This window comes from Pantherophis guttatus, chromosome 5 (assembly GCF_059756535.1).
Source record: "Pantherophis guttatus breed Tessera chromosome 5, ASM5975653v1, whole genome shotgun sequence".
Classification (NCBI taxonomy): domain Eukaryota; kingdom Metazoa; phylum Chordata; class Lepidosauria; order Squamata; family Colubridae; genus Pantherophis; species Pantherophis guttatus.
In genome coordinates this window covers 64,139,064-64,152,448 of record NC_142067.1, presented here as the reverse complement: position 1 = coordinate 64,152,448, position 13,385 = coordinate 64,139,064, and the positions used below count along the sequence as shown (strand labels likewise).

At 45.1% G+C, this 13,385-nt stretch overlaps 1 protein-coding gene across 14 annotated transcripts in view; it reads right to left on the bottom strand.

The window, feature by feature from the left end:
- Positions 1-13,385, bottom strand: part of SRPX (sushi repeat containing protein X-linked) — a 245,722-nt gene that overhangs the window by 89,556 nt on the left and 142,781 nt on the right. For 11 of the 14 annotated variants that reach the window (XR_015728220.1, XR_004592429.3, XM_034423805.3 and 8 more), the window contains one exon: positions 11,958-12,134. The exons of the other annotated variants lie outside the window; for them this stretch is intronic. Coding sequence is in view for 9 of the 11 variants with exons in the window: in XM_034423805.3 (XP_034279696.1) it covers positions 11,958-12,134 (177 nt within the window). In the remaining 2 variants the exon portion in view is untranslated. The remainder of the gene's footprint in view (positions 1-11,957; positions 12,135-13,385) is intronic. 14 annotated transcript variants of the gene reach the window in all.

The following is a 13,385-nucleotide window of genomic DNA, read 5'->3' as shown; positions in this document are numbered from 1 at the left end:
TCCTTCATCCCTCTCTATTGCTGTATTCATTTTCAATTTTATATTTTCCACTATGGAGTCCAGGCAGCCCTGGTCTTTCTTTCATTTATCAAGTATATTTCTCAAAATTTCCCCTCATCTTTTTAATTATTAGCAGTATATTTCATCTTATTCCATTTTTTGTTTTAAATCTTTACTCAAACAATCTTCCAATCCTTAGACTTTTTACTTTTAACAATATATTTTTACTTTACTTCTTACAAATATATCATTTGAATCATTTTTTGCATTTCAATTTCATTCAGTTTTACATTTAATTTCCATATTCCATCTTATTCAATTAATTCTTATATTATAATTTATTCTCTCCTTTTAGTGCTTCTTCCATTATCATTCTTTCTTTCACATTACATTGTTCTATTTTTCATTTAACAGCATTTTCACATATAATTTCTACAACTAGTGTTATGTATGTATCTATTTTGTGCGGGAAATTCAAATGCAGCAATGCTGGTGATTGGTTAACGGGTATTTCAGAACTGTATATAAGGAGGGCTGTTGCCTGTGTTTCTTTGCTGAAGTCTCACCCTGAATTAAAGAGCTGTTGTCACTAGCTTGCTTGTGCCTCTCGTTATTCCCGCGCTACAACATTGGCGACGAAGGTGGGATTGAGGCCACAAGAAGCAAATCAAAAAGAGCTCTGAGTTTCAGCCAGAGTGACGAGCGGACTAAGAAGACATACTGCGATATCTGCCTACGTCCCGCCAAAACCCTTCGACCCGATCCGAGAGAAGTGGGGGTCGTATCTGACCAGGTTCGAGTCTTCCCTGGAAGCAAGTGAAATGCAAGGGCTCTCTGCGAATCGAAAAAGAGCCCTCTTCTTGAGCCACTGCGGGCCAGACGTTTTCGAGATGGCTGAGTCCCTCTGCGAGCCAACTCCAGTCCAGATGGTCCCCTGGGACGTACTACAAGCAAACCTGAGAGCCCACTATGCTCCCATTCCTTCAAAGTTTGTACAACGCTATGAGCTCTGGCAACCAGTACAAAGAGAAAGAGAACTGGTCAGTGCATATGTGGCTGCCCTTCGAAAAGCCGCAACGCATTGCAACTACCGGGACCTAGACGACGCGCTCCTCGAACAGTTGATTTGTGGTGTGAGAGACACTCGATTACAGAGGTGCCTGTTAGCGAAGCCAGATTTGACATTAGCCGGTGCGTTAGACGAAGCAAGAGCGCACGAAGCATCCACTAAGGCTTCCGAAGCGCTACAGCGTCCACAGCCGAGCAAAGATGGCCCAAAGTCAGCACCTGTTCATCGAGAGGAGGTGCGAACTAGTACAGAGGAAGAGTCAGATGAGGACGTCTTCCACACTGACAAAAAGAAGGGCGAGCAAAGTCGTCGCCGAGAAAACTGCTCGAGCTGTGGTGGAGCTCATGAGAGACAATCCTGCAACTACCAAGTCGCCATTTGCAGGCATTGTGAAAAAAAGGGCCACTTGGCTAGAGTCTGTAGAACTCAATTTCCTCGAAATTACAAGTCACTTGACTATCATGACCAACCAGAACCGACACGTTCAAACCAGCCAACCAGAGATGGCGGCGCGAGAAAACGGCGTGAAAATCAAAAGCGAGAGACCTACAGCACGAGAATCGGCCAAGCCAGCACGTCTGCTGAAGAAAAGGTCTACACAAGAGTAGAAATTGAAGGGAGACCATGAGACATGGAAATCGACACCGGGTCTACCCTGTCAATCATGTCCTGGGCTATGCTTAAATCGCTTCTACCGAAGTTCCAGAAAAACCAGCTGTCACAGCAACGAGTTCGCCTCCTCGACTACCAGGGAAACCGAGTTCCTGTGGAAGGCGTGGGCACATTCCGGGTCACCTATGGCGAGTTCCAGAAAGAGCTTCCCCTGACCATCGTCAGCAAGCCACTGCCAAGTCTCCTGGGCCTAGCTTGGTTTTGATCCCTCGGCATGGGCTTCATGGGTGTCCACAGCATCGGCGGACCATCTCTAAAAGAAAGCCTCCTGTACGAATTCCAGGACGTTTTTGAAGAGAGACGCTAGACAAGTACGTGGGGACCCCTATCTCTTTTAATTTAGACCCTAATGTAGCCCAGATTAGGTTAAAGGCAAGACGAGTACCATTTGCCCTAAAACCAAAAATAGACGCAGAGCTTGACAAACTAATCAAACAAGGGGTGCTAGTTCCTGTAGATCACACAAAGTGGGAAACCCCAATAGTCACGCCAGTTAAGTCAGACGGATCAATCAGAATCTGCGCTGATTATAAATGCATGATCAATAAGGGGTTGCAGCAGAGCGCCTATCCAGTTCCGATCGTCCACCATCTACTTCACTCCCTGGGCCCTGGCAAGATATTTGCTAAGTTAGACCTTGCGCAGGCGTACCAGCAGCTGCCGGTAGATGATGCTACGGCAGAATCACAAACTATAGTAACGCACAGAGGTGCGTTCAAATGCACTAGACTACAGTTTGGTGTTAGCATTGCCCCAGGGCTTTTCCAAAGCACTTTGGAGCGCCTTCTACAAGGACTCCCGGGGGTTGTCCCCTATTTTGACGATGTCCTCATTAGTAGCCAGAATGAGGCACAGCTGGGAGATAGAGTTAGACAAGTGCTAACCAGGTTTAGAGAAGCAGGACTTAAACTCAAAAGTCCAAATGTAAGATTGCGGTACCCTCTGTAGAATTTTTGGGCTACTGAATCAACGGCACAGGCATTCACCCCACAGAAAGCAAAGTAAGGGCCATCCAAAATGCTCCCACGCCTAAGTTGAAGGCCGAACTGCAGGCCTTCCTGGGACTTCTGAACTTCTATACCATGTTCCTCAAAGACAAAGCCACCATTGCGGAACCTTTGCATAGACTACTAGGAAAAAACGTTCCTTGGGTTTGGGGCAAGACTGAAGCAGCCGCGTTTAAGGCTGTTAAAAAACTTTTGTCTGAAGACAGCTTTCTTATACAGTATAACTCGGAATTGCCGCTTGTACTTGTCTGCGATGCGTCCCCTTTTGGTGTGGGCGCTGTGTTGAGCCATAGACTTCTGAATGGGTTAGAGGCACCCATTGCCTATTACTCTCGCACTCTGTCCAGTGCAGAATAAAATTACAGCCAGCTGGACAGGGAGGCCTTAGCGGCTGTAGCGGGGGTCAAAAAATTTCACGAATATTTGTTTGGCTGGACTTTTGATCTTATAACGGACCATCAGCTGTTGTTGGGACTTTTGGCTGGAGACAAACCAACCCTGGCCGCTCTTTGTCCCCGGATGACCAGATGGTCTATTTTCTTGGCCGCTTACTCGTATAAACTAATCCACCGACCGGGCTGGACTCTGGGCCATGCTGACGCCCTCAGCCGATGCCCCTTGTCCGATCTGTTGGAAAACCCGACTCCGGAAGCCCCTGTACTATTGATCGATGTTGTATCCCTGGGGTCCCTCTCATCTGGCGAGGTGGCTAGGGTTTCTGCCAGACTCTGTTTTACGTACTGTGATGGGCTGGGTCATGCGGGGTTGGCCAACTAAGGTGGACAGTGGGGATTTTCAAATGTTCTTCAACAAGAAAAATGAATTGTCTATGTTGGGGGGCTGTTTACTGTGGGGCGACAGGGTGGTTATTCCCTCTTGTTTAAGGCATCGGGTGTTGGAATTGCTACACAAGGGGCACCCTGGTATAGTTAGAATCAAGAGTCTAGCTTATGTGTGGTGGCCACATCTCGACCAAGACGTCACTGAGTGGGTAGGGAAATGCAGGCCCTGCCAGGAGTCCCGCCCGGATCCCCCTGTAGCTCCCGTTAGAGAGTGGGAAAAGCCTAAGGGACCATGGGGGAGGATTCATATTGATTTTGCAGGCCCCTTCCACGGCCAGAATTTTCTTATAATTGTAGACGCCTTTTCCAAGTGGCTAGAAATAGTTTTGATGCCATCAACCACTTCTGAGGCCGTAATTAAGGTCCTCATGAAATTACTCGCAACCCATGGGTTGCCAGAAACCCTGGTCTCTGATAATGGGCCCCAATTCATGGCAACCCAATTTGAAAGCTACCTGGCCAAGTTAGGAATACGACACGCATTATCTGCTCCTTTCCATCCGGCTTCGAATGGCCTTGTAGAGAGATTTGTATGAACGACCAAAGAAGCCCTGTCCCGATTTGATGCGGGGGACTGGCAAGCTAGGATTGATCAATTCTTAGCAATACAACATGCAACCCCATGCACTGCCACAGGGCGCAGCCCAGCAGAGCTTTTAATGGGCCATAAGCTCAGGTGCACTCTTGATCGCTTACACCCAAACTATTCCATAGATAATTTTAAGGGGGAAGAGGGAGGATTAAGACAATTCCAAATTGGGACCCCGGTATTCGCAAGGAATTATGCTAGTGGTCCACTGTGGATTGGGGGAATTATTGTTGGAATCACCGGTCCGAAATCATACACAGTGGACATGGGGCAAGGTAAAATTTGGAGAAGGCACATAGATCAATTGCGTAAATGGTTGAATAGTGAAGCCTTTGAAAACTCCGATATTGTTAAACCTAACTTCCAAAGTTTCCCCGAAACAGCTATCTCAAGCCCGAGTAAACCATTTTTGTATGTAAATATGTAAATAGATAGGATTAATGCCTTCTGGGAATGGAGGGGTGTTATGTATGTATCTATTTTGTGCGGGAAATTCAAATGCAGCAATGCTGGTGATTGGTTAACGGGTATTTCAGAACTGTATATAAGGAGGGCTGTTGCCTGTGTTTCTTTGCTGAAGTCTCACCCTGAATTAAAGAGCTGTTGTCACTAGCTTGCTTGTGCCTCTCGTTATTCCCGCGCTACAACTAGCATCCTTCTCTTTATTAACAAATTAATGTTTTCACTGACTCTTAACCATTTTCTCTTAGTCTCTCGACAGTTCTCTTTCTTGATGTTTTCCTCCCTTTCTCCCATTTCTTTTACCTTCTTTTTCCTGTTCTTATATCTCCCCTTCAGCCTTTTTCCTTTAATTTTAACTCTATTACTTTTCATTCTCAATCTTACCCCATTTATTTCTTTTCTTCATATTTCAGATATATTTTCCCATATCCATTTTTATTCTATCACTATTGAACCCAGTGTAATCATCTTTATCTTTTTTTCCAATTATTTCCTTTTCAATATTATCTCGTTTCTCTTGCTTCTCATTCATCTTTTCTCTTTCTTTTTTTTTTGCAAGCTAACCAATTCTGTGCTTCTTTATTTCCCTTAAATGCCTCCCTTACTTTTTGAAACATCTCCCTTAGTGTCTCATATTCATCCTCCCAATTCTCCATATTTTCAATTTTAAAAGGCTAGGATTTTTAAGCTTATTCTTTTCATTTACATATGTGCGGGGGGGGATGCTTTTCAAGGAGCCACAAGGGGGGCTGAGAGCAGAGTCATTCTGACTGTGTCTTTTAAAATTGCTTGGAAGACCCATTTATTCCCTAACAATAATGGTTTGTATACTTTGGAATAAAACATATACCTGGAAAAAGTACTTGCAAAACTTGGACAGAAGGAAAAGAAAGACAGGACAGGACTCATTATCAGTAGCTAGTTAGTTCATTGTTATCAGTGACTCCCACTGATTCTAAACTCATTTTAAGACTGGGATTGGTGACTACTGAAATTTAAGTATTCAACATTGGTCTCAGAAATCTTTGATTTGAACTATCAAATCTCTGATTTGAACTTTTATTTGAACTATGGCAAGAAAAATCGTAAAATGGGGCAAAACTCACTTAACCATAATAATTTTTAGATATTTTAAGTGTAGAGAATTCAAGTGTTGAGAATGATCCATTATTTCATCTCTTTTTCCGCACTAGGTACCACTATTTGATTTCTTTTCATTTTATTCAAATAACAACAGAAAATCCAATACAGTTCAGTATGAATTGGTTTTCCAGTCCTTCCTTGATGCACTTTTTCACATTGGTTATCTAGTTTAAATGCCAAAGAAAAATCAATGATATATTTTTCAGACCTTTGGAGGATCACACTGTCAATTGTTCACACTGCTCAAGCAAAACTAACAGGTGTGAATTAAGTTTTAGCTAAAAAATGGAGCTTTAATTCCAGAAGTCCATTCTTTAAACTTGGACTTCTGGAATTAAAAGGCTCTGAATTAAATGGTACTCCAGACAAAAGATGAGAAGAATATCTTGCTTTTAGACATGATAATAGCTGTCTAGAAAGGTGAGTTATGAGCTATTTTTATGTCATCAGAAATTTAATTTATTACCTGTTAAAAATGCAAAGACAAGGAGTACAAGGAGAAAATAAAAGACCTTCATGTTGGGGTTGGTTCTGGACCAAATCTTACTTGTGGGACAGAAACCAGCTCTCAGCCCTCCTTGTGACTTCTTGAAAAGCATCCTCCCCCACACGCTCCATCACCTGAGGAGGCAGGGGAGGGCTGCAGGTTGATCCCAAGGGAGTCTGGGAATGGATATGAATTCATCCCACAGCCATCTCCATCCCCTCCTCTGTGAAATTGCTTTCTCCCACTCGCTGGTGGTCAGCAAATTCAAAAGGAACCCCCAGCTGAGAATCACTGCTCTAGATTGGTTGATTCAGGGGATTTCTTTAGTGTTAACTAATAGTGTTAGCTGTTTTTGTTACAGGGATAGATTTGTATTGGAGCAGCCTGCAGGCCTCACAAAGGCCCTGTGCATCCTGTTTTTGCAAAAAACAGGCCCGTTTTTCACAAAAACGGGACATGCGGGGCAAGGCTTCAGGAGGCCAAAAATGGCTGTATTCCGTGTATTTTACTGTTACTATCTTCCTTAGTGGGTCGTACAAACCGCTATTCCGAACAATGCTATTTATAGGGGGTGGGGGTGGGGGCAGTGGTGGGTTGCCCTGGTTCTCACCGGTTCTATAGAACCAGTGGTAAAACTGACAAGAGGCCCCGCCCACCGACCCCAACATCACCAAAACGCTTCTGTGCATGTGCAGAAGAGCACATGCATGCAGGAGTGAAGTGAGCGTGCACGCGCGGCCCCGCTGTAAACCGGTAGTAAAGGTAAGTAGAACCCACTCCTGGGTGGGGGGCACTGAGGATGTGTTTGTAGTACCAAAGGGGTGATGGACTGAAAAAGTTTGGGAACCACTGACCTAGACAATGCAGTCGTTCAGAAGAAACGTGGCCTCAGTTTATTGAGGTTATTCTCAAGAAAATGTATTTAGGAATGTTAATTGTGGCAGAGGTGTTGCTATGTAACCTTTTAATTTTTTTAAAAAAATAGCAAAGAATGTGAACTAAAGCAGACAATTACCCATGTTGTTCAGAATTTCTTGTCTTGTCTGCTCTAATATCTTGAATATTGCATAAAAATAGAAGTTTCCCGTTTATTAAAATAATGATTTAGTTTTGGTGGTTCATACTAAAATTTTGTGCAAAAGGTTAAGCAAAATCAGGTTCTTTTGCTTTTTGGAGTATTGTGCAACTCATTTATAGCATTACATGAACACTTCCTCCTAACCAGAAGTGCTCAAGCGACAAGAAATGTGTTATTTTTGCGGGATTGCCTCCATCTGGTCTTCAGTACGTGGCTCATTGGCCTCTGGACGTCAGATTCCCACCACCCAGCACCAGTTCAGGGGTTTCTTTCCCTCCCCCCGCAACAAAGAGGGAGGGAAAGAGAGAGAGAGAGAGAGAGAGAAGAGACACACACAGAGAGGGGGGAAAGAGAGAGACAAGAGAAACAGAGAGAGGGGGGAGGGAAAGAGAGAGAGAGATGAGAGAGAGATGAGTGAGAGGAGATGAGAGAGAGATAGGGAGAAAGAAAGAAAGAGATGAGAGAAATGAAAGAAAAAGATGAGCGAGAGATGAGAAAGAGAGAGAGACAGGGAGAAAGAGATCAGAAAAATGAGAAAAAGAGATGAGATAGAGATAGAGATAGAGGGTGAAAGATGAGAGAGGGAGAAAGGGAGAAAAGAGAGAGACAGAGAGAGATATACCTGTTTAAAAGAAAATAGGAAAATGGCTCTTTGAGTGTTTAAAGTTGCAGACCCCTGGGTTAGGCAAATACCATGGTCATTAAGTGAACACTGTGGTTGTTAAGTCCATTTTCTCTAATGGACATTTTTAACTGGAAACCAGAAGGAATTGTTGGAAACTGGCAAAAAACATAGAAAACCTCAGTCACATGACTGTGTGGGATGTTGTAACTGGTCATAAGTGTGTGTGTGTGTGTGTGTGTGTGTGTGTGTGTGTGTGTGCGCGCATGGCTGTCAAAACTTCAAAAACAGGTCAAGTAGCTCTGGGGAGGTCAGTTGTAAATTAGAACACTTGCTAAGCAACCGGCCATTAAGCAAGGACCACTTGTATTTGGTTTGCCTTAAGGGTTCAGAATCTGAACCTTTGACCCTTTGGGGATTGCAAAAGGTCCAGATGGGGGAATCCTCGTAGGGGGAACTAGGATCATGACCACCTAGCCACGCCCACCCAGTCACATGACCACCAAGCCATGCCCACCCAGTTACATGACCGCCAAGCCAGCCCATCCAGTCACATGACTGCCAAGCCATGCCCACCAAATAAGCCACGCCCACAGAACCGGTAGTAAAAAATTTTGAAACCCACCACTGTACAACAAGCTTCTCTAAGGAAAAAAATGAAAGAACATTTTTCATCAAAAGCTCACAACTTTTGCACAGAGAACTTAAAGCAATGTGAGCAGGTTGCAATAACAAAAGGAATAAATAGGATGACTGAAAAATATTTAGGTACTACTTGTAGAATATTCAATACAGTTTACAGCCTGGCAGAAAAATGTAGGCCATTTTCATTCATGGAAGAAGTGATGGAATTGCAAATCAAAATGGAGCAGACATGGGAATAGGATTGTATTCACATAAAATGCAGTGAAAATAGTTGATTTCATTGCGAAAGAAATTAAAACAAAATTATTTACTAAAATTATTGAAAATACTTGGAAAATATGTTTGATTATTGACAAAGACTCAACGCTATCTTGCAAACCAGTTGCTATACTTTTCTTAAAAGTTGAGGATCCAGTTACCTCACCAACAATTTTTGTTGAGCTAGTTGAATTAGAAAAATAAGATGCAGAGACAATATGTTGTTTAGTTATTGAAAGTTTAAATAATGTTGGGTTTACTACGAACTACCTGGAAAAAAAATTAATAGGATTTTGCTCTGATGGTGCCAGTGTTATGCTTGGGAGAAAATCTGGAGTGAGCACTAGAATAGCAAAAGAGTTTCTAAACATCATAAACCATCGCCTCCAGAGGTGATATTCAGCCAGTTCGGACCGCTTTGGGCGAACCAGTAATGGAAATTTTAACTGGTTCGTCAAACTGGCAAATACTACCTCTGGCTGGCCCCTCCCCCAACCACCCACTCACCCCCGCCCACCTGCCCACTCACCCCACCCACACAGCCCCACACCACCCTATATATGTTGCCTTTACCACGTGACCCAGCTAATCGCCTTGCCTCTATGCCTCGCCTGCTCTGCTCACCAAAGGTTAGCATGCTGCCTGCTCGCCCTTCACCTTGGGTTGGGGGGAGGCAGGGATGCACCATTCCCTGAGCCCCTGCTCGCAGTTCGCCTCGTCCTGGTTGGGGAATGCACCATACCCCGGCTATGGCCTTCTCCGGAGCCTCTGCCTGCATGTCAACTGCTTGCCCTCTGGCTCACTCACCTTCGTCCATGCCTTGGTGAGGGGGGGGGACAGGGCAAGGCTCGGCTGCCTTTCGCAAGAAGCCTCCAGCCGCTGGTAGTTTTTGGCTGCTTTCCAAGCAGTTTTGCTGTGATGCCATCCCTCCGGCGCAGCAGGCTATTCTCCTGACTGGGTCTGGCCATGAGCAGCACCGGCAGACAATGGGGTGCATGTGCATGGTCAGCACGAAGAACAGGGCAGCGATGGCGGTGACGGGACTTCAGGCCTCTTTTTTGGCCTGTAGTTTTTGGTAGTTTTCAGCACAAGAAGCCTGCAGCTGCCACCTCTTTTTTGGTCTGAGAAGCCTCCAGCTGCTGCTGCTGGCTCAGTTCCAGCTGGCAAAGAGGTGGTGGCTGGAGGCTTCTCATGCCGAAAAAGAGGCGGTGGCTGCAGGCTTCTTGCACCAAAAACTACCAAAAACTATAGACTGAAAAAGAGGCCTGAAGTCCTGTTGCTGCCATTGCCGCCCTGTTCTTCACACTGGCCACGCATGTGCTCCCCATTGCTTGCCGGTATGTGTGCGTGTGCATGGTCGCACTCCATTGCCAGACCCGGCCAGGAGAACGGCCTTCTGTGCCAGATGGACAGCATCACAGCAGAGCTGCTCAGAAGGCAGCCACTGCAGCCTGTCCCTTTAAGGTACTTTGATGTGGGGGGAGGGCAGACCATAAAGGGTCAGGCCGTAGGAGCTGCCGTCCAAGCAGCTCTGCTGTGAAGGGAGGCAGAAATGTTCGGCCAAGTCTTCTCCTCGTTCTCAGGCATACACACAGAGCGTGCATACATCTCATGGCACTGGGACCTTCTGCGAGGAAACAGCTCGTGGGCAAGTCCCTCTGGCACCATAAGATGTGTGCCTGTTTCCTCTGTGTGTATGAAGCTGAGGAGGAGAGAAGCAGCCAGATTGAAAGGTAGAAGACTTGGCTGAACTTTTCTGCTGGTTCTGTGGGCATGGCTTGGTGGACATGGCTTGGTGGGGGTCATGTGACTGAATGGGCGTGGTCAACTCAGGGTCACTCACAGCAAGGTGCTGCCCCACCTTGCCGTGAGTGACGTTGAGTTGGCCACACCCACTCAGTCACATGATCCCCCCCCCACCAGGTCACACCCATGAAGCCATGCCCACAGAACCAGTAGTAAAAAAAATTGAATCCCACCCCTGATTGGCTCCAACTTGTTTTAGATGATTCGATAAAGGAAATAAAGCAAGTAAATCATTTAAAAAATTTTATTGATAAGATATACACTATTTTTTATCAATCCAATAAGAGCCAAGCTGAACTTTTCAAAATATGTGAACAATTTGGGATTGAAATTATAAAGATTGGTAGAGTTTTGGGACCAAGATGGGCTGCCTGTAGTTTAAGGGCAACCCTGGCTGTCTGGCGCGCTTATTCAGTGCTGCATCAGTATTTCCATTCAAATGAAAGTTATGGCTGCTCATCTCAAAAATATATATTTTATGACTGATTTGGCATTGATGATTGACATTCTAAATGGAATTTCTCTTCTTTCAAATGCACTGCAAGCAAGAAATGTAGATATAATAAAGGCTGAAAAACTTGTGATAAGATCAATTAAAGCATTTGAAATGCTTAGAAAGGAAAAGGGTGCATACAGAAAAAAAAGTGGATTGATTAATTATTTCAGAAACCTTCAAAAATCATTGATTTGTTAGTTTTCCTCAGGAAAGACTTTTAGAAAGGATTGTAACAAATTTGAAGAAAAGACTAATAGACTGTGAACATTTAAAAACAGGTAGCCAATTGCAAGACAGGACTAATTTATAATTCCTCAATTTTTTGGAGCCAGATTACTGGAATATTCAAGGTGGTTCCATGGAAAGCAGCTGAAGAACAATTGCTTGCATTTAGTGACATCTTTAATTACGAAAATAATATTAACAATTATCGAGATTTTGTGGAAAATGTTTTAAAAGATTCCCAGAAATATACAATTCCTGCCAGTATTCAAAAAGCTAAAAATATTGTTATTGTTTTGTGTACATCTTTTATTGTTCTTATTTAAGTATTAAATGCACGAAATAATAAACTACCTTTTGGTATATCTTTTATAAGCAAAGAAGTGACATTGAGTTGGCCATGCCCACCCAGCCACATGACCACCCAGCCATGACCACCCAGCCACACCCACCCAGCCAGTGATTAGGGCAGAGAACCGGTTGTTAAAAATTTTGAAGCCCACCACTGCTCTTACTGCTCTCCAAATACAATGGTGTATCATCATGATTTTCAACTTACCAACACAAGAAGCTGGTCTTCCGCTCCACGCTTTATTATCCATACATTGTACTACTCTATCTCCTTTTAACTGATATCCTGGTGAGCAATAATACTCACACCTGGAATTAAAGTATGCACCATCAACACACTTGAATCCTCCATTAGGTGGCATAGAAAGTGTTGGGCACCGTTTTTCTGTAAGAGAAAATCAACATTAATCACTGAAGACATTGTCAAGTATTTGCAAGCCATTGGCACATGTATCATACAGACACTAGTGGAGGCAGAAAGTGCCCCCACCCCTATGTGGAGAGGAGGGGCTTACACTGAGTATAAAACCCCCTCTAACCTTTCCACCATGCTCTCTTTTACGTTTGTTCTCCATGAGACATGATCTTTGATAAGGGTAGTCACACATGCTGTGTGCCCCCTATCCTAATGGATATTAAGACAGCCTTTGTATATAGTTAATATGTTTTGTTATATGAATAAATACATTTATCACATTTATTCATGCATCTGCCTTTGGACTCTTCTATGCTCCTGGGTGTTTCTACGATCCCAATTTCCACCGAATGGTAGCAGAGGGAATGGTAGCAGAACTCCACTCCAAGAGCTGTTGAAAAGGCGAGATGCCCTCCAAAATAACCTGTGAGAGAAGCTCCCCTGTTGTGACCAGAGGCCTTCAACAGAGGAGAACTTCACAGCAGCCCCAGTCTGAATCAATGATGGAAAACATTGAAGGGGGTTTCCATCCAGCTACACCCTGGCAGCCAGAGGCCACCCAGATGCAGCAAGAGATCCCAGGGGCCGAGCCAGGCAATGTTGGAGAAGTCTTCTTCAGCACTGACAAAGAGGGGGCAGAAAGAGAATATGAAAGCCTGGACAGGCAAGTGGCTGAGATGTCAGAAGAGGAGTGCCGAGCAGCGCTCGCCTTCCTCCTGAAGACAAGGGCAGCAGCCGGAAAGAGGCCTGAGGAGGCAGCACCAGAGATGCCTGCCATCCCAGTAAGGACTCCCCTGCCTGATCTCTCCAAGATGGCGCCTACCACCAGAGAGACTCCCCCCACCCAGTTTCCCGCCAAACAAAATGGCCGCCAGGCCACTTCCGGAGGCAACTTCCTCCAAGATGGCTGCTCCCCTGGGCACTTTGCCAGAACCACGAGCCAGGCCATCCCCAGCTCCACAGCCCAGGCCTACAATGCCAGCCAGTCAGTTCAGCATTCCAGCGGCCCAGAGGACCACTCCGAACCCACAAGCCCCTTGCCAGGCCCCGCCTGCCAAGGCAAACATCAAAGAGGCCATAGAGGCCCTGGTCGCTGCCCTGGAACTTATGGAGCAACCACCCACCGGCCGCCCCGAGGTCCCAGACCCAGCTGCCCACTTAAGGAGGGTCCCAAATCCAACCTCCCACCCCCGGAGGAACCCAGATGGACCTGCAGCCTCC